This window comes from Geotrypetes seraphini, chromosome 14 (assembly GCF_902459505.1).
Source record: "Geotrypetes seraphini chromosome 14, aGeoSer1.1, whole genome shotgun sequence".
Classification (NCBI taxonomy): domain Eukaryota; kingdom Metazoa; phylum Chordata; class Amphibia; order Gymnophiona; family Dermophiidae; genus Geotrypetes; species Geotrypetes seraphini.
Window position 1 is genome coordinate 72,619,424 of NC_047097.1, and position 22,070 is coordinate 72,641,493.

General features: G+C 43.9%; 1 protein-coding gene across 1 annotated transcript in view; it reads right to left on the minus strand.

The window, feature by feature from the left end:
• The window catches only part of CILP (cartilage intermediate layer protein), a 35,139-nt gene extending 18,121 nt beyond the window's left edge, over positions 1-17,018 (minus strand). The window contains exons 1-3 of the mRNA XM_033919552.1: positions 16,907-17,018; positions 11,470-11,606; positions 4,220-4,315 (exon numbers count right to left, since the gene is read on the minus strand). Of these exons, the coding sequence (XP_033775443.1) occupies positions 4,220-4,315; positions 11,470-11,536 (163 nt within the window). The 5' untranslated portion in view covers positions 11,537-11,606; positions 16,907-17,018. The remainder of the gene's footprint in view (positions 1-4,219; positions 4,316-11,469; positions 11,607-16,906) is intronic.
• Between the last annotated feature and the right edge of the window lie 5,052 nt (positions 17,019-22,070).

The window sequence follows — 22,070 nt, forward strand, 5'->3', positions numbered from 1 at the left end:
GCATTGGTTCATTTTCCGTCTGCTCAAGGTTGTAAGAGCAAGAAATCCTTGGAACATACACTAGCATTTCAGGCTGCTTTCTACGACAGGGAATTGAGGCCACTGTTGCGTAGTGCTTGCTCTTATAAGCACTTTACAACTCAATTGAAAAGTCATCTTTTTTCAAAATATTTAGCCAACTAATTTAAATCATCCTTAGCTTATGTTATTTTTAATCTTTTGTTCACCGCATTGAACTTATGGTTATGCGGTTTATAAGTACGATGTTATATTATGTTATGAGGGTGCTTTTATAATACATTTAAGAGCGCAAGTGGCAGAACTCAAGCTTCTGCTTTATAGGCGGGGGCATTTGCAATTTTTAAGTAGGTGGCAAATTAATCTCAATCCGTGTACTTGCAAACTCTGCTCCTGTGGATGCAGCATCGTATCACGGTGTGCACTTTTCCACATAGGTCTTTAGATCTATGCAAATATTTTCAATTATGACCATGTGTGGCGGAAGACACAGAGGAGAGGCGGAGTGGAGGGATAGCAACTGAGCAGACTGATGGACCTTTTTGATCTTAAGCTTGGGGTCCTTTGACTAAGGCGAGCTAATTGATTTAGTGATACCGGAAGGACCTGCTATAGAACCATTTTGTGGGACAAAAGAGGGTTCGGTGAATTGTCCAGAGGCCCAAGGAGCTGCAGCGCGACTCAAACCCGGTTCGCAGGTTAAGCTGCTCCTCCTGAGAGAGCCTGATAAACCTTCAAAGACTCTCTCGAGCAATCCTATTCTCACGGGCCGCTGCTGGAAGTCCTTCGCCGCAGCACAGAGGCTGTCTCTGACCGGTAGACTCTCCTATAATAATGAGGAGGCTAATTAACTGAAAATTTCCCCAGAAATTTCCACTGAGGCAGCAAATTCACTTTCTGGGAACAGATTCTCTGTAATGAGCTTATGTGCTTTTAATTACAACCCAGTGTGACACTCTTAATTTACAGCACTTCACTGCAACATGAAATATTTGGAAACACTGGCTGGCTATTTTTTAAAGGCCCTGTGTTGCTTTCATGTCCAGGAGCATATTTTCAGGGGGAAACTCCTTGGTGTGTTTCTGTTTGACTCTGTGAAGCCAGCTGGAGCCATGGATATTTCCATCCCAACATATTTCAAAACCCATGTGTCTTCTTGCCTTCCTTCACGCCATGGGCAGCGTGAGGCTTTAACCAATAGAAGGCCAAATGCAGAAAACCATTGCAGGCTTAGATGTGTGGTTACCAGGGGTTACGTGCAGGTTTTCATGCCGAGCAAGGCAGAGAGAGATGGTGCACAGGTGTTGACTTGTCTGGAATACACATTATAATGAATGCTAATTTAGGAAGAAGGTGTAAGCCCGGTTCTTCTCCCAAGCCCTTAATACATAAGGTGACTGACTAATCACCACTAATCACCACTTGGACTAGTTTGCTGCATTCCCTGTAACTTAGACCAGTTCCTCATATCTTGTCGAACTGCACATAGAACTTGCCTTGAGTTTAGCCATCCATCTCTTTATCCCAATAGACTCGTCACTATTTAATATCTGCATTGGCCCCTCAGTTAGAGAATGACACAGTGACAAAATTCATCACCATTCTCGTCCATGTGGATAACCGCGGGAAACCATCCCTATGCCATTCTGTAAGGAGAGAGGGAAGAATCAGAGTACGAATGGGCACAACCACTGACCCTCAAGCCTTGCATTGAAAAATGCTGGTGTAGAAGGACTGAGGTTGAGATGGACGCTAAAGAATGACACGGGATGGTTTCCAGCCACTGACCCTCAAGCCTTGCATTGAAGAATGCCAGTGCAGAAGGACTGAGGTTGAGATGGGCACTAAAGAATGACATGGGGATGGTTTCCAGCCACTGACCCCTCAGGGCTTGCATTGAAGAATGCTAGTGTAGAAGGCCTGAGGTTGAGATGGATGCTAAAGAATGACACGGGATGGTTTCCAGCCACTGACCCTCAGGCCTTGCATTGAAGCATGCCGGTGTAGAAGGACTGAGGTTGAGATGGACGCTAAAGAATGACACGGGATGGTTTCCATCCACTGACCCTCAAGCCTTGTATTGGAGAATGCCAGTGTAGAAGGACTGAGATTGAGATGGACACTAAAGAATGACACAAGATGGTTTCCAGCCACTGACCCTCAGGCCTTGCATTGAAGCATGCCGGTGTAGAAGGACTGAGGTTGAGATGGACGCTAAAGAATGACACGGGATGGTTTCCATCCACTGACCCTCAAGCCTTGTATTGGAGAATGCCAGTGTAGAAGGACTGAGATTGAGATGGACACTAAAGAATGACACAAGATGGTTTCCAGCCACTGACCCTCAGGCCTTGCATTGAAGCATGCCGGTGTAGAAGGACTGAGGTTGAGATGGACGCTAAAGAATGACACGGGATGGTTTCCAGCCACTGACCCTCAAGCCTTGCATTGAAGAATGCTGTTGTACAAGGATTGAGGTTGAGATAGACACTAAAGAATGACACGGAATGGTTTTCCGCGGTTCTCTGAAGGGACAGGAACGGTGATTAATTTTATCACCCTGTCATTCCCTATATGGTAAGCTGTATTGTTGAAAGGCAGTAGCATCATATCTATCCCCTCCCCCCCTTTTACGAAGCCACATTAGGCTTTTTTATCGCTGCCTGTGGTGATTCCTATGAGCGTTGGAGCTAATACCGCTGCGGCCGGCGATATAAAAGCCTAACTCGGCTTCGTAAAAGGAGGGATATGTTATTAGAATGTTCTTATTAGGTGCTTCATCAGTATTATGCAGACATATCTCTGTTATTTCAATGTCAGGGCTATTAAATGTATAGATTTCTGACACAGTTTCATGTTAGTCAATTTGCTGCTTCCAAGTTTACCTCATTCATTCCATTTATGTTTATATTTGGTCATTCTACTATCGTAATGCTGCTAACAAAATTGTACCTTTGATGTTAAAATGCACTTATTGTGCACTGCCTTGGATGAATCCTTTGATAAAGATGGTTAATGTGTTTTTGTAAAAAATTTATATTCCGCATATCCTACAATTCTATGCAGATTACAAATTATTCAGGTAATCAAGCATTTTTCCCTAACTGTCCCGGTGGGCTCCCACTCTATCTAATATACCTGTAATTCACACGCAAGTTCCCACGAAAAATAATCCTTTATTAAATCAAATACCAACTTGGTCCACACTTCGCCCATCTATGGGCTGCCTCAGGGGGTCAATGCTAGTAGGGAGGTGGTGGAGACAAAGTCTCTGTCTGAGTTCAAGAAAGCATGGGACAGGCACGTGAGGTCTCTTAGGGAGAGGAGGAGATAATAGATGCAGACTGAATGGGCCATTTGGCCTCTGTCTGTCATCATGTTTCTATTTTCTGTAAGAATTGATACAAAAACAAGTCTAATATGCACCAAAAATATCTGTTTCTATAACCATAAAGCCCTATGACTTCACAATGCTGGTGTTATGAGCCTTAGCCAATAGGAAGAGGAGATGCAAATGTTAAGAGCCTTAGCCAATAGGGAGAGGAGGAGATAGTGGATGCTGCGGATGGCCCATTTGGCCTTTATCTGCCATCATGTTTCTATAACCATAAAGTTCAATGACATCATAATGCAGGTGTAAAGAGCCTTAGCCTATAGGAAGAAGAGATGCAAATGTTAAGAGCCTTAGCCAATAGGGAGAGGAGGAGATAGTGGATGCTGTGGATGGGCCGATGGATGGGCCATTTGGCCTTTATCTGCCGTCATGCTTCTGTTTCTTTGTGGGGCTCATATTTAGGCACCGAAGAACAGAAACCGACGTGTATTTTTCCTTTTGGTTTTGTTTGAAAAGCTACACTAAACACAAAACGTTTTTGTGCATGTGTCCAGCACGCTTCATTAGCCCCCAGCTTTCTATGCATACAATTTGCATGTCATTAGCTTTCTGCATGGCAAAATATTGCATTTGCAGTAGAAGCCACACACTTAGACATCTGTCTGCTGTTTTACCAGAGCACTTTTCACCTGGAAACTGCTTAATTAAGGAAGGATTTTGTGGGTTTTTTTGGGGGTGGGGGAGTGGGTCTGTTCACTAACCTGCACTGCACTGTTTTCTGAGACTGCTCTTATTAGCAATGAGACCTCTTCATTAATAATGTGTGTTGGGCTCTTTTTTCCTCTGGAACATGTGCCATGAACTTACCTTCAGGGCGATTCTTTTCCAAAGATGCAGTGACTTTATTTCCAGTCCGCATTCTCCTGACAGAGTGATTAAGCACCGCAGTCTGACTCCGAGAACCTGTATTGGATGAAAGGGACGGAGTGAACTGGGGGTTTTAGTGACTGATGCTCTCCAGAGACCCCCTCAGGGAGTGCTGGAAAGATTAAGGAGGGCTTTTACTAAGCCTCAGTAAAAAGTGGCCTTAGGATCCCGACATTAATCTTTATTAATATTTCGCCTGGGACTGTGTCCACTGTTCCCTCAAAGCTTTGCAGTTCTTTACCTACAGTCCTGCCAGTAGGGGGCCCTGTCTCACTGTTACACTTTCAATAGTGAGGAACAGATGAGCCCTGCAGGACTCAAGGAAACCTGCCTATTCCTAGAGATTGAAATTTGAAAATACAATATTGAAGGCTTTCAGGAGATTCTTTGAATCCCCAACTCTATAACCCTGCTTTTTGTTTGATGCAATTTGATTTGTTGAGTAGGCAAACTGCATCAAACAAAAAGTAACCCCCCCCCCCACACACACACACAAAAGCAGGGCTTTTGGGTTGGGGATTCTCTGAACCCCCTGAAGGCCCTGACCATACTAATCTGAATTTGATTGGCTGAGCAGCATCTGTCTGTTGCCTGCTCAACCAATCAAGTTCAGAGCAGTATCCTCAGGGGATGGGGTGAATGCCCTGGAGGCCCTGACCGCACACCACTGAGGGAATAGTGTCTGTGTTGTATTAGGGACTGGGTGAAGAGCTCATCTGACTATCTCCCCTGCCTATTAGGACTCCCTATTAGGGAGTTTCATGCTCCGCACAAAAGGGACATTGATCTGGCAGAGGTTTTCCAAGTTCCTTTTTGCTCTCTTACAGATTTCCCTGGGTTGGAGGGGGTGACATTTTGTTGTTAGCTTCAGAGAGGGCTGTCTTGGACAGGTGATCTTTTTGACAAGAGTTACTATACTAGGACAGACCAAAGGTCCATCAAGCCCAGTGTCCTGTTTCCAACAGTGGCCAACCCAGGTCCCAAGTACCCAGATAGATCCCAAGTGGTAAAACAGATTTTATGCTGCTTATCCTAGGAAGAAGCAGTGGATTTCCCCAAGCCATCTCAATAATGGCCAATGGGCTTCCCTTTTAGGAAATTATCCAAGCCTTTTTTTAAACACTGCTAAGCTGGTTTGTTTTAAATGACGTGGATATGGTTCAATCAATGATCTGAAACAATGTCAACCTACACACTGATTGCCCTTCGGCACTCGTTTTTTCTACAGGCTAGTTTATTGGCAGTTTCAACTTTCTTCTGGTTTTCCCGGACCCCTGATGAAGGTGGGTTCTCCGAAACACAGACCGTGTTGGGTCTCCTGGTTTTAAGGTGTTGTTTTTAACTGCTTTTGATACAATAAACTTAGCCTACATCATCGTACGGGTTTCTGCAGTTTTTCTTTGTTTTGCTTCTGAAACAATGTCAAAATAGAGAATTTTGTTTCTGCAAATTGACACTTAACAAAATAACATAACACTCTTTTCAGCTATAGTGGCAAAAAAAAAATCACCCCCAAAAAAACACACTCTGAATTGAGGAAGCTGGTTGGTTGGGCTGAGAACTTTTCAGCACCCCCTCGTAGTGATGGTACGAGAAATTCAGTATAAATTTTTGCTCCAGGTCCATATAGAGCATACAATGAAAGCTGTGCATGCAAATAGATCTCATGCATATTCATTGGGGAAATCTTGAAAACCCGACTGGATTGCGGCCCTCAAGGAGGGACTTTGACACCCCTGATATACAGCTTTCAGGCATGGCTAACTAATGATAGAAAGTGCCATAAATATGGAGCAGACAGTCAGGCTGGGGCATACGTTTTTAGCCTGTTGTAAGCGACCTCTCCATGTTGTCTGCGTTGTGAGTGAGAGGGAGGTTGTTTTTCTCCAAGGCACTCCTGATGATAAGAAAGACAGTCCTAATGGCTGGGGGTCCGCTGCCTCCTTTCGCGGGGAGCAATGGGATGCCTTTGTTGCTCGTGGAACGCCAGAGTGTGGGTCACCCTGATTCCCAGAGGGGTGAAATGTCCCCTAATTGGGAATCTTTTGGGACGCTTTTCCAAACTGAGAGCGTAGCCTGGTTCTGAACGGATCCTTACTCCGGCTTGAGTCCAGGGTTTTGAACAACTGAAGCATTGTGGGTACAAGTGCTTTGTAATTTTAATAGTCGATGGAACTTGTTCTATTAAGCTCTTGCTGGATAGAGCCTGGCTGTCTTTTCTGTGGTAACCTCTGCTTTCTATTAATGGGTGTTTGATGTCATGATGATAACTCTGCTTAACATAAAAGAAAAATCACTGCAAGTTAATCCTGTTTCTATTATCCTTTTGACTGTATCCAATAAAGAAATTTAAAAATAAAACATGCTTATTTTCACCAGGGCTTTACAAGAGTGATTTAAGGGAATTATTCTCCTTAATCCCCTGTTGTTTATTTCTGCCTCTGAAATGAAGAACAATAAAAATTGGCAGCATTTCCACGTCTCGGTTTGTAAAATGGGGCAGAGACGCCGCTTCCAAGTGGAAGTTCTGACGTCTTGCTGCTTGTTGGTTTTCATCTGGGTACAGCAGAATCTCGGTTATCCAGCACCCACGGGGATTGGAGGATGCCGGATAACTTTTCCCGGTTGATTGAGAGTGCTGTGTTGGAACACCGATTTCAATCCCCCCCCCTCCTTCCCACCCCGAAGAAGCAGCGCGGTAGCGGTCCTGAGCCACAAAGTCCTGCTCCTCCCTCAAGTCCCAAAGTGGCAGAAGCAGGCTGCGGTCCTGAGCCACGAACCTCCTCGCTCGCTCCCTTCCTTACCCGAAGCGCAGCCTCAAAACAGGTTGCTCGTGGCCAGCCTTTCCTCTGATGTGTCCCAATTCTACCAGTCAGGCTTCCAGAGTTCACCCCTAATCCCAATCCCCTGAATAAGAGACCCCTATCTAGTCCCCCTGATCGGGCCTCCTCAAAGTAAAGACCCCTGAACAAGATGCCTGGGATCAAGCCACCCACCCCTGTGGCTGTACCTTAATTCTCTTGTAATTTAGGAAGTCCCTGGGCAGGAGTTATCCCCAGTCACACCTGCCCTTTTTGGGTCATCCATGAAAATAGCACCCTTTTGCAAACCACGTGTCAGAGTCAAGTTTCCTTATATAGAAACATGAACCCTAGTGGTACTCACGTCATTCTGAGAGGCAGTGCTGGAAGGCCTGAAATGACTGGGGTTTGCTTCTGGGAACTCCTTAGACCACAAGGCAATTAGAGTTCAGCCACGAGGGGTGGGGGTTTTGGTCAAGAGATGGAGGCCTTGTTTAGGGCACGGCTCTTCTTCAGTGGGGGACTGAATCAGTGGTTTGTGGGAGTTCTTGTTCAGTAGGGTTAGGATGGGGAAGGCCAGGAGTTTCAGACTACGGCTTGGTGGCCTGATGCTCTAGACCATTAAAATAACGCTGGTTACAGGGTGGCTCACAAGCAGCATTATTCTTTTGCCAGGAGAGTCTTCAACCTGTGAGACTGTTACACCACAGGTTGGTGACTCCCATGGTAATTCAATGGGCAGTAAAAGCTTGCCTTTTACCTCACCATGATATCATGCCCCCTTAGTGATGCTGGGTTTAGAAACCTGCAGGTAAACTCAATAAACCATTATTAACAGTCCTGGGGAAACCATTACTTATCCCTGGAGGTCAGTAGCATGGAATTTTGCTACCCTTTGGGATTCTGGAGTCTTGTTATTCTTTGGGATTCCGGAGTCTTGTTATTCTTTGGAATTCCGGAGTCTTGTTATTCTTTGGGATTCCAGAATCTTGATACTCTTTGGGATTCCGGAGTCTTGTTATTCTTTGGGATTCCAGAATCTTGATACTCTTTGGGATTCCGGAGTCTTGTTATTCTTTGGGATTCCAGAATCTTGATACTCTTTGGGATTCCGGAGTCTTGTTATTCTTTGGGATTCCAGAATCTTGATACTCTTTGGGATTCCGGAGTCTTGTTATTCTTTGGGATTCCAGAATCTTGATACTCTTTGGGATTTCGGAGTCTTGTTATTCTTTGGGATTCCAGAATCTTGCTACTCTTTGGGATTCTACTTGTGACCTGGATTGGGTACTGTTGGGAGCAGGAGAGGGACCTTTGGTCTGACCCAGTAGGGCAATTCTTATACTCTTCACTGGTTCTCAGTTTAATAATAATAATAATTTATTTTTGTATACCGCTATACCAAAGGTTTGAAGCGGTTCACAACAAAGGCAAAAATACATACAGTCAGTATAGCCAAGTGTATTCTGGTCCTTGAGAGCTTATTCCTCAATAAATTGTTTAGTCTTCACTTGAAGGTGTCACCCACCAGCTTCTGTCTTTCTTGCTAAATCACTATGTTCCATATCAGGAAGTTGCAGGAATTCTAGCTCCAAAGCAGTGTCTTAGGACTGAGCTAAGGCTGTGCTCAAAGGAGAACTGAGACGGGTCATTTTCCCACCCTGGTACAGACATCACCAACTTATTCAGCTTAAAGATCTTGCAGGGGAACCACTTATAGATTCAGGCTTCAGTGCAACCCCTGATTCATGTTCCATATGTAAAGATTGGAAAATATGGTCTATAGGTCTGATAATGCATTTTCCTGGTGGTACTGTCTTGAAATATCTTTTAATGGCAAACACAAAGGCAGTGCTGTAGTCCACCCCTCCTGCTCATGGGGGCCTACATTCCCAGCAATTTGTTAAAATAGTTAAACACTGAGCTCAGAGTAACTGCTTTTCCATCTCTTTATTTCTGAAAATTTTCCCAATTCCTTTGGGTTTCTGCCTCCTCTGCAAAGCTCAGTTTGGGAACACACTAGACCCTCGTGCTCTGGTGAAGAAAGTAAGACGGATGGAATGCAAAGCTGAGAGAGATGATTTCCCGGGCTGTGACATCATCAGCCAGTAGGATGGTGCTGTCTGATGATGTCACACCTCTTGTGTCCTAAGAGGCTTTTCCACTGCAGTAACTGAAGAATTTTAGATACAAAATACTAAACAGATATCAACTGTGGGCCAGAGAACAGCCTCGTGGAATGGGCAGACTTGGTGGGCTATGGCCCTTTTCTGCCGTCATGTTTCTATGTTTCTATCATTTTAGGGTCTCATTTGTCCGAAGGGCCAGGCCTATTTTAAGGGATGCCGAATGCTTCACTGGTTTTCATTTTTTGGGGAGTTCCAGCTCAGTTGGAACCAGGTCTTGGATCTGATGCTAGGCGCCCTCTATTTTCAGTCTCTCCATCTTTCATGCCCCCACCCCTGAAATGAGTGTCCTCAGCCAGAGGTTACAGACCGGAACACCCCCATCCCAACCTGCTAAATGTCCTGAAACTGATCAAAAAAAGCTGGTGTTGGATAATCTGAAGATTCAACACAGGAATAATAACTTTAGAACTCATCACTGCCCTTTACATATAGAAAACCAGATTTATTGAATCATAAAAAGCAACTCAAAAGAGGCTCAAAGAAGTGCACAACCTTTGTTTGTTCATTTATGACGATTTGATCTGACACTTGACAAACAAAACATTAGTCTAGCTCAGGGGTGGGCAACTCCGGTCCTCGAGGGCCGGAATCCAGTCGGGTTTTCAGGATTTCCCCAATGAATATGCATTGAAAGCAGTGCATGCAAGTAGATCTCAATGCAAATTCATTGGGGAATCCTGAAAACCCGACTGGATTCCGGCCCTCAAGGACCGGAGTTGCCCACCCCTGGTAGCTTATACCCTTTATCTAATTATTTATACATCCCCCTCCTTTGCAATGCCACACTAGCGTTTTTAGCGCCATCCGTGGCGGTAACAGCTTGGACTCTCATAGGAATTCTATGAGCGTCGGAGCTGTTTCCGCAGCAGCTGGCGCGGCTTTGTAAAGGAGGAGGATAGAGAAGGAAAAAGTAGAGAATCTTTAAAATGTTATGATACCAGTTAAAACGTTTTAGTGGCTATTTGCAGTAATTAGATCAACTTAAAAGCATTCTTAACCTTTCGATCTTTGCCCTTCAACCTTCGGAAAGTAGCCTTTTAAGGCCATCGTCCTCTCCCCGCCTCATTCTTTTTACCATTATTGTTTACTTTACCATCAAAACGTGGAGCTCGTCCCCTTTTCCTGGTTTTTTCTTGGGAGTATTTATCTTAGTAATGTCCACATGGTTTTCATTTGTTTGTTTTTCTTAACGTAAATCGCTTAGAAGCCGTTTATAAGCGTTTTATCAAATTTGTAATACAACTCGGAAACCACATCAATTGCCTTAATTTAATTATATCAAAACACATTTAAAGAAGTAGCTGGAAACTGCTCATTTTGCCCCATTATGTCTGCTTTTTTCTTGGCTCGTTGTCCCCCCCCCCCACCCATAGGCCCTGGGCGTATCAGGGGCATTCCAAACAGTTCCACGCATTGGTACGGCATTTACAACAGGTTTCAGCAGGCAGCGGCGTAGCGAGGTCTCGCTGACGCCCCTCCCCTGCCCTCTTCTCCGAGCCCCCTTCCCTTCCCCCACACCTCTTTCATTTTCCCAGCATCACAGACTTGCTGCCTCCCTCTGATGTCATTTCTTAGGCGCGGGACCCGGAAGTGACGTTAGAGAGAGCTGACACCGACGCGGGCAGCAAGTTTGAGATACAGCTCGTGCCGGGAAAATGAAAGAGGTATGAAAGAAGGGTAGGACGGGTGCCAGCGCCCCCACCAAGATGGTGTCTGGGGTGGACTGCCCCCCCTACTATGCCACTGTCAGCAGATGTAAGTCTGACAACCAGAGTTAAGTGTGGGAATTGGCGCTAACCATAAATCTATAAAGGGCACGCATCCTTTACAGAACTGCGCATAGCGCCATTTTATTTTTCTGGTGCCAAATTTTCAGTGGAACTTAAAGGCACCAATTAAAGATATGTTCTTAGAATATGTTCAAAACCATACAGTCATTTACAGTGTCACCAGTATCTTTAAATGCGCCAAATTTTCAGTGTCATTTATAGAATCCCCCCATATGCGTGCAAGTGCTGGCGTTGCACACCTTATGCGCACAATCAGTGTCTATCTTTAGGCGCCAGTGCGTACTTTTCAGTAAGAGGTCACTTAAGCCTGTCGGGGTAGAATCCTGCCCTCTTTGCGTATTTCTATCACATAAATTATAGGCAGCTCCTTATAGAACCACCTTTCCTGTGGATATTTAATGCACACAGACCTTGGATGAAAGCTCTTGTGATTTCCAGCAGAAGAAGCGGGAAGAGCCAGCATCTTGCTGGCATCATCCTCTTCGTCCTCTCGGTCTGCAAGCTGAGCTCCTGTGACGCCTCTTCAAATAGGCGCAGGTTGGATTCCCTAACAGACACAATGAAGATACAGTGAGCATTCAACATAGTACCTTTAAAAGTGCATTCTGACCTGGACTGCTGAGGAAGGCTGATGTGAGCCGAAACACAGACCGTGTAGGGTCCACCATTACCAATAGGGTATAGTGGATGCATTTTGCCTTGATTTTATTCATCAACATTGCATTCCGCAGTCTCCGCCTTGTTTGGTAACCGTATTGCATTCCAGTCAGGGCGGAAAGGCCTCAGTACTACAAGGCCAACATTCAAAGCGATTTAGCTGGCCCCTGACTGGTTAAAGCCAAGAGCTGCTAAAGATGACGGTTAGCAATTAACTCAAAGCAGGCTATGATGGGGGCAATCCAGGGCTGGAGTCAGCACTTGGCCAAAAGTCTGTCCTGTGCCGTGGCCACTTAAGTGCTGACTATCAACTTAAGTGGCTTTGAATATTCAGCAAGAACTCCATCGTCGGTGAGCAAAACGCTCATATCGGACCCTACTGTACATTTTTATGAGGGGCCGCTGAGAAGTTCTCAGCCCAACCAACAAAGTCGGGCCAGTCTCCCACTTACTCCAGCCATTTTCCACTTTTTTCATTCTGTCAGAAAAATGCCCCAGTTTTGTTGGTTGGGCTGAGAGCTTTTAAACAGCCCCATGAAGTGCTGATTCTTCCTCAGGCCTCTTGTAATAAGTGCAAAGTCACTTCACAAAGGTGCACTTTACGCCAAAACCAATACAAATTACCCGGAAACACTCCAAAATGCCTGTCTTGTGTTAATTTTTGCACAAAACGCTCTTTTGCAAAGTCTTTTCCCCAAAATATGCTTTAAAGTAATGAACTTTGTCACAAAGGTGCCTAAAACTGAGACACTGAATAGTTTGGTGCATAGACGCGATTCTGTAAAAGTTAGTCTGACTTTATAGAATGGCGCCTAAAGTGGACTTTGGCGTTGGTAGGGTTTCCTAACCTTAGGTGCACCATATTTTTTTTGGCCTAAATGATTGCACCTAAGTCCAAAGCGCCTACATGGTAAACTCATGATCCACCCCCCTAACCACGCCTACTTAATTATTGAAGCTGCTTAATCTTTTAAATAATTAACCCACCCCCACCCCTTTTACAAAATTTTAAAACCAATTGGAGGAAATTTTTTTCATCTCAGAGAATAGTTAAGCTCTGGAACGTATCGCCAGAAGATGTGGTAAGAGCGGATAGCGTAGCTGGTTTTAAGAAAGGTTTGGACAAGTTCCTGGAGGAAAAGTCCATAGTCTGTTATTGAGAAGGCCACTGCTTGCCCTGGATCGGTAGCATGGAATATTCCTACACCTTGGGTTTTGGCCATGTACTAGTGACCTGGATTGGCCACCATGAGAATAGGCTACTGGGCTTGATGGACCAATGGTCTGACCCAGTAAAGCTATTCTTAGGTTCTCTTCCTCACACTAAAGTGTAATATTTAAAAGTATGATTTTTTTTTTTTGAGAGAGAAGATTAGGGACCTGAAAGTTAATTGGGGGAGGGGGTATAGGTTTAAAGGTTTGCCTAGGACACCCAATGCCATCGCACTGATCCTGTATCCCAGTAACATGGCTACAAGTTGTACTTTTCTCTCTCAGCTTCCAGGCGTTCTGCGGTGGTCTGTCTGGAAAACACAGCCACAGGAATCAGGAAATCAGTAGCTCCCCCAAGGCAGGGGTGGAAAGCCCAAAATATGTCTACATTCCTGTAGGCTGAGAGTCCCAGGAATCTCATCCAAACCCAATGCCCCAGTTCAGGAAGGACATTGAATGAGCTCTGCACTTCCCTATCCTCATCTGGAAAAAAGATCAGAGAGCCGGGGGAGTAAAGCCATAGAAAAAGACACACAGCGCAAGTGGAAACTCACGGACATCACACACAGTCTGATGAGACATTTTAAAAAGCAGTAAGAGGTCCGTTTTCAGGGTGATTTGTGCAGGTAGAAATTGTTTTACTCACGGTAATCCGCCATCTGATAGCAGGCTACCCTCATTGGAGCAAGCTGTTTTGTAACGTCTGTACTTTTAATTACAGAGGGCTGATGCAAAAGCAACTGTGAGTGGAAGCGTGCACTTACCGGGAGATGGAACATGGACATAACTGGGCACACAGTGCAGAAAGGGGTTCAGCAGAAATGTTAACTCATGCAGTATATTAAAATGAATGGTAACAAGGCCATTTGAAGAACATAAGAATGGCATTACTGGGTCAGACCAATGGTCCATCAAGCCCTATAGCCCTTTCTCATGGTGGCCAATCCAGGTCACTAGTACCTGGCCAAAACCCATGGTGTAGCAATATTCCATGCTACCGATCCAGGGCAAGCAGTGGCTTCCCCTATGTCTTTCTCAATAACAGACTATGGACTTTTCCTCCAGGAACTTGTCCAAACCTTCCTTAAGACCAGCTACGGTATTCGCTCTTACCACATCCTCTGGCAAAGTGTTCCAGAGTTTAACTATTCTCTGAGTGAAAAAAAATGTCCTCCTATTGCTTTTAAAAGTGTTTCCCTGTAACTTCATTTGGTCTTCCTTTGCAATGTACAGAAGTAAATAGGGGATTTTAATGTGTGCACAATGTGAGAAATTCACTGCTAGGTCTGAGGCAGCGGAGAGAGGTTATACAAGGGGGTGCTGAAAGGTTCTCAGCCCAACCAAGAAGAGAATGAGGTGGATCTGGTTCAATCAATGATCTGAAACAATGTCAAAACATGGAATTTCGTTTCTGCAAATTGGCACTTAACGAAATAAGATAATATTCTTTTCAGCCATAGTGGCAAAATGACGCTCAGAATTTAGGAAGTTGGGTGGTTGGCCTGAGAACTTTTCAGCACTAGAGCCAGTAAATGGCACTGAAAATATGCAGGATCCATGTTTTATCCTGTCAGCTCTGCAATAATTTTATGTGCAAGAAATTTTTTTGCGAGGCTAATATTTGTTTGCAGAAGAACATGCATAGATGTGTAATTTGCAGAAGAAAGTGCTCTGGCGCTTGACTTTCACTTTCAGAACTGGTAGAAACAAAATAAAAAAATCAGGTGGTCTTTCTTTGCAATTTGGAAATTATCCTCAGAAGAAATACAGAGAAGAAAAAAGAAAAAGACAACATGAATGAAATCCCAGCAACACACGAGAAAACCTTTAACTGGCTCTCTGCTAACAGAGACATCCTGGGGTGGTTTGAAAAATGTGGCAACGTCGTCTCCATCCAGAGAGTTTCCAGGTTTTCAGATTGTAGGAAAGTTAGCTTAAGAAAAAAAACTGGAAACTCGCTGGACTAAGTGTTTAGCCCTCGATGGAGACGACGTTGATAACTTGCTTTTTTGCCAAACTTTTCAAACCATCCTCTTATTGAAGAAATTGCCTTTGCAGGTCCACATATTTGGGTTGCTACGTTGATATCTGGGATTGTCTGCAGGCTTTTATTGGACATGAATACGATTAATCCAGAGATGCTGCTTTATTTTAAATTTCCTTCCTAGGAGGTTTCTGTTCTGTCAAAACAATAAAGGGGACGACGACACTTTTAAGCAGAATTACTATTCTACTACTACTGCTAAGGATTTCTACGACGCTACTACACATAGGCAGCGCTGTACGTCAAAACACAGAAGAGAGAGTCCCTGCTCAAAAGAGCTTACAATCTAGTCAAGACAGACAAACTGGACAAGAAGGTGCTCAGGTGGGGGAACCATATACAGCTGCATTATGATGTCATGAAGAATTCTGGGAATGATCCAGATGCATTGTGATGTCACTGAGCGTTCAGACAGCTTCTAATCTTTTCTATAGTGCTACTAGACTTACGCAATGCTTTACATCGAAAAAGAGAAGAGACAGTCCCTGCTCAAAAGAGCTTACAATCTAGTCAAGACAGACAAACTGGACAAGAAGGTGCATCAATACACAGTGCTCAGGTGGGCGAATTACAGAGAGAACGATAAGACAGTTATTTACTTATCTGATTCGATTTATTTCCTGTCCTCTCCCAGAACGGGTTACAGTTAGGAATAAGACATATAACAATTAACAACAAAGAACAGAAGACCTAGGCAATAGGATACTGTGAGATGCGTCTAGTTCAGTTCTTCTGGATTAGCAGACACTTGGAGCAAGGAGAGAGTCGGTTGGACATCTGCTAAGAAGACAGTGGTTTGGGAGTGACCGTCTGAATGCTAGCTTGTCCTGAGGAGTCAGGTGAAGAGGTAAAGCGTTAGGAGTGCTTCGGTAAGAAGAGAGAGTATTTGGAGGCTCTGACCAGGGGGTATTTGAAGACGCGTTTCCTCCTGGAAGCGGAGGGGTCTGTTTGGAACATAAGGTGGGAGTTTGGCTGATACCTAGCTGGGCACCAGGTTGCGTAAGGACTTGAACGCAAGTACTAAGTCTTTGAAGATGCAGCTTTTGGCTACGGGTAGCCAGTGGGCCAATGCAAGCGCTTGGGATACCGAATCATGGATGCAAAGGTTCTTCGATAGTCCGATTGCTGCATTTTGTACACGCTGGAGAGGACGGAGGTATAGCGAAGTCTGGTTCAGAGAAATAGTTTCTTATTTTCCATAGTTGTCGTAGACAGCGCTTAGCAGGTGGATTGAAATTTGCAATTGAATGGAATTACCGTAATGAAGGGGGTTTGGGTGATGGACCCTTTTCAGCAGAACTGGTGATGGGGTTTGAGAGAGAAGCACTTTGAAATAGAATTGGTAATAGTATTAAGTGCAGTCATGTGGTCCCAGGACACAAGCAACAAGCTACCCTGAGCATTGGACCAATAATTGGAAAGCCAGAAACTGTACTGGGTTTTTGGAGGGCCAGGGTGTCCCTCTAAACTCACATGCAAACACTGGTAGCCTTTTGGATCACTCCCTATTCGAAAAGACACAAAAAACCAGACACAAATCATGAGCATGAGCTAAAGTATTTCAGCCCCAAATCTACAGCAAATATCTAGCAAAAGAGACACCAGAAGCAATCTCTCCAGGGCAAGGAACTATTACCAGCAATCACAGCAAAGAAAGTTTTCTTCCTTCTTTAGGAGAAAGCAGTGCATTCTTTCTACTCATCAGAGAGCAGCGGGACTGGACAGCTGTCCTCTAGCGCTAAGGACCAGGGGAGGGAGCTGCAAGTCCAGTCGGGGTCTGGTGACATTTCCTTAGAGGAACCTGTGTCCAGGTTGAGGATCAAGCCTTCAGCCCTCCAGTCACAAACACATTTTTCCTGTGCATTTTAAAGTCATTACAGCTGCTCATTTAATTCCACCTATTGGAAGTGTGAAAAGACAGAGCTGCAGCTTACCGGAAAGTCCAGTGAGATTGTGGAGCTGGGATCCAGGTGTGGACAGCTGCCGACCAGAGTCCAGAACTGCTGGCTGCTCTTATAGTAAGTTCAGGGGGTGGCACAGGGAGCCTGCAGGCTGTACTGTCCCTTCCCAAATCTCAAGCAAGCCAAGAGGAAGGGCTGAGGATCCCAGGTCAGAGGAGGGATGGGACTCAGAGGACATAGCTATGAGGATAGGGCAGGGCTTAGCTGCTCATGCCCTCCCCCTGATTCTCCTATTTGTGAAAGAGGAGCCAGCTGGGTGATCTATAAGGGCCACCTCTGGAGACCGAGCAGAAGTGGTGAAAAAGTGCTTTTTTGCACTATGGAAATTAAAGACCATAAAAAAATATTTTGACCCTTTATCTTTTAAATTGTTGGTGCAGGTACTGGTACCATCTATATTGGACTACTGCAATATTGTTTACTTGGGCGTACCAAAGAAAGTTGTGAGAAAATTGAGAAGAGTGCAGAATACGGCTGTTTGCCTGATATTTGGGCTGAAGAAAAGCGATCCTATCAGCCCTTATTATCGTTTATTACACTGGCTGCCAGCGGAAGCACGAGTAATGTTCAAATTCGCATGTCTCTGTTTCAAGTTGGTTTGGGGATTGGCCCCTACCTACCTGTTATCCCCATGAGAATAACCAGGAACTGTAACTTATTTGCATACCCGAAGATTTTAGGCTGTAAATTTAGGCCTTTCTTAGACAGGATGCTCGCATTTCAAGCAAGGAAACAACAGTCCTGGTTGGGTAACTACATTAGTGGCGCCTTCCGAAAAGAAATTAAGACAGTACTGTTTGATAAATTTTATTCTTAACATAATAATTTTACTGTATTAACAGAAATATTTTTATTGTCTTTTTAGTTAATATGCTGTATTTTTACCATTAATATGTTGTATTTCTCTGATTGTCCAGTTTTTCTCTTTTGTGTAAACCGCCTAGAATTCTTTTGATTGAGGCGGTAGAGAAAAATAAAGTTATGTTATGATCTAATTCATGAATGACCCCAGCGCCATCCACCCTGATCCTTCATAGTCAGGGCCTGTCTGTCTGTTTTTATTCTTCTATACCCCCCAACCAAAAAGTTCCAGGCGGTTAACAACAAAGGAACTGTACAATCAGTGAAAAGGTAGAAGTTAAAAATGAGTAACAAGAAGAAGATTCCATAGTTATTTAACAAACTTATCAAACAAGTGTGCTTTAAAAATATTTTTAAAAACATTATAAGAATCCATTTTGACTCCAAAAAGCAGCACCTGTCTGGTATGGGATTAATTTGATAAAGCATGTTTTTCATGCAGAAAATTACAGCTTATAGATTTATATATCGCAAACTTACAATGCAATCCTAGTGGTTTACAAGTTTAAATAAAATCACGTATTGGAAAAGAACTCCATATACGATTGATTGATTCAGAACGGGTTAAAGGTTAACATAGCTAAAGTACTGCCATACGTACACTTGACATATACAGAGGAGCTAGTTCCAATTGACATTTCTAATTAATCATACAGCAATAGGTGAAGAGGTACGATTTTATTGCCTTCCTAAAGTTCAGGAGCCCTTCAAGGGGGCAGTTGATTCCAGTAGTTTGGTATGAAATGAGAGTTGGATCGTCATCTGGCGCTTTGGAGTTGAAGGACATGACCAGGGAGTGTTTCCTCTTGGGAGCGGATTGGCGTGTTTGGCTTAGTTGGTATGTGCAAGGATTTGTACAGTAACCCCAGGCCCTTAAAGACACAGTGTTTGGCTATGGGTAGCCAGTGGGCTGATGACAGGGTCATGAGCTTGGAGGCTCTTTACTAGTCCAATTGCTGAGAGTCCGGTGAATAACACGTTGCAGTAGTTCATGCGAGAGAAGTTGGGTGAAGTCAGATTCAGAGAAGGAGTTCCTTATTTTCCGGAGTTGTCGCAGGTAGTAGAACCACCTGAGAGATATGGCTGGAAAGCGATAGGTTGGAGTCGAGGAGTATCCCTAGTTATCCCAGAGCAGAGGGACGGGTGCAGTGCTCTTTGCGGATCCGTTTTGGAGGCATTTTTTGCAATTTTTTGATGGACATCCAGCTTTAGATTTCTCCCAGTGGTAGATATAGTTGGATGTCATCAGCGAAGGAGTGAATCTGGATTTGGTGTTTGTGGGCTATGTCTAGGACAGTCTAAAGTAGAGATTAAATAATAGAGGGGATACTAGAAGCCCTCTTGGTTTTGGTTTTGATAGGGCAGTGTTGAGTAGTACGCTTTGAGATCTGTTACTCAGGAAGGAAGTGAACCACATTATATTACATTTCTAGACCGCAAAACCTCTCGGATCGATGTGGTTCACAAAATGGATCTACAGATTAGATATTAACCCTTTTTTATTTCTCTAGAAATCTTATGAATAATATCGCTCTAAGTAATTTTCTGAAATGAATGTAAGAACAAGACCTTATGAATAAAAAAGCCGATTTTGGAGGGTCATGTAATGAGGAAAGGATGATCAATAGTGTCGAACAGAGCACTGAGATCCAGTAGTACCAGATGGACATCATTACCCTTATCCATGAGTTTCCAACAGTCGTCGATGATGTTGAGATAGGAAAGTCCCCACCAACAGCCAACCCAAACTCAAAACCCCAAAGTGTTATGTAAAAAAATAAAATAAAATCTACAAAGCGCCTGCTGAAATAAATGTGCCTTAAGCTGTTTCCAAAAACAAGTTAAATAACGACCATTCCACACAAAAGTGAATCTGTACAAAAGTATTTCCTATCACTTCTTAACTTCATCCAATGCACTCTTCTTCCAGAGTTTTCCTTCATTTGAAAAAGACTCACCTCCTTTACATTAATGCAAGGAAATATTTAATGTCTCTCTGCTGTCTTTCTTCCAGAGTACACATATATTAAGGTCGCCAAGTCTGTCCCCATATGATCTATGACAAAGACCGTTAACCAATTTTGTTATGGCCCTCTAGTCCATCCTATTTCTATCTTTTTGAAGGTGTGGTCTCCAGAATTGCATGTTTTTTTTCTTGTCATTTCTATTTGAAAACAGTGTGGGGATGTGATCATCAGCCGGTTCTTCCTGGCCTTTGCTGTGCCAGTTTTGAATCAACACAGCATTCAGCATTCTGGCTTGTAATAGAGAGTTGCGTGGGGACAGAAATCCTGCCTGTCCCCACCAGTATCCCGCCCGTCCCCATGAGTAAAACCCCGTCGTCCCTGCCCGACCCCGCAAGGAATCTCCTCTGTCCCTGCCCGTCCCCCATAAAAGTTAGCAATTACTTCTGACGTTTTGATTTTTTTAAAAGTCTTAGTTTATTTAAACCAACAATAAAATATAATATAAATAAATAACATTGAACATGAATTAAGAGATGCCTACATCACCGGAAAGAATTAGAACAGACATTAGGCCATGTGACTGTAGGGTCGACCATTTCTTGTTTAAAAGAAATAAAAGAGTTGAATTTTTTGGCAATATAAAGCAAATCTGGTTCCACCATCTGGCACAGGTAGCTTGTGAGAGGTCCTTCCAAGATCCAGAAATGGTTTTTAATGCAGCAACAAGTAAAGAATCAAACAATACAGCATCAAAATCATTTAAAGCAGAATTGAGAGAGGCACTTTTCAGGACAATGTTTGCAGAAGAAAAATGTCCCAAAACTGAACTGGAAACCCCAAAACAAACTCAGCAAGTGCTAAACACAGTTGGTGGCATAACCATGAGAGGGGCCTGGGCCTCCCACTTTGAGCTTAGCCCCCCTCAAAATAAACATCTCTCTTGCTGTACCTGGTGGGACATTTTGCTTTTCCATCATCTTGGTCCCAGTTTCTGCTTTTTGTCTATCTTCTACTAATTCTCTTTCCAGGCCTCGGGAACCCCGGTTCCATCCCCGTGGGAGTCCCGTGAGCCTGGGGGAGATCCCCGCGGGAGTCCCGCAGGACCCGCGGAATTCCTTCAATCCACATTCCCATGCAGACCTCTAGTTTGTAACTCCAAACTTTGGAATGAGTTGTCTCTGTCTTTGTGCAGAACAACATTTTCTAAGTTTAACGAATGGATTGAAAATCTATTCTTTTCAGCATCCAATTGTTGGGTTCTGTCGCTCTCTTTCTTCTTTTTTCTTTCTAATGACTTTTTGCTGCTTTTAATTATTCCAGTTTTCCGTGATTGGGTTCTGTTGTGTTTATAGTCTGGTGTTCTCTTCCTTCCTTTGAAGTTGTCGCATTTCCAAATTGCTCGGCCTTGTCTGTCTGACAGAATAATATAGAAAGTCTTCAGTAGACACGAGCTTACAGTTGGGATGCGTGCAGTTTATAAAATCCATTAGTACACACCAATCCCCTCATTCTGTAGACTTGCACACAATCTGACGCTTTGTGGCTTTATGGTCTGTGTCTGTACATCTTCTGTTAACAGTGCCAGCTACATGCTTTACTTAATTGTTAAATTAAGCTGTTAATAACCAATAAGTGTCTATAATTGGTGTTAATTTGGCACTAATTAAGGGGGAGAGTGTGCCACAGTGGTTAAAGCTACAGCCTCAGCACGCTGAGGTTGTGGGTTGAAACCCTCACTGCTCCTTGTGACCCTGAATAAGCCACTCAATCCCCCCATGGCCCCAGTTACATTAGATAGAGTGTGAGCCAGGGATACGTGCTCTGAGCTCCCCTATGTGAACAGTATAGAAAATTTAATAACTAATTTGCAGTTATAGACATAACTCCCCTTAGTCAGTTGTAAATGATGGCCTTTCCTTATTTTGGCTTGGCTGTGGGCTCATATAGTCCGTAGCGCCCAAGCAGAGCCTTCAAGTCCCCCAGATCCAGGCTCTCTACATTGTGTAGCTGTGAATACAATTACAAGAATTTTTGCTTACCAATCATCCTCAAATCGCCCACCAAATGGGGCTTCCCCACAAATGTTTTTACTATACCGCTAAAACTGTCAGGGCAGAACTAAACGGCTTACAGACTAAACCAAACAAGGAGAAGAAGTCCAGTAATAATAGCAGCCAATTAAGTTGCATGCATAGAAATATGAGGGCACATAAAGGCCAAATGGCCCGTCCAGTCTGCCCATGATCTCTTTCTCTCTCTGAGCCTATCCCAGGCCCTCTTGAATTCAGACACAGTTTCTGTCTCCATCA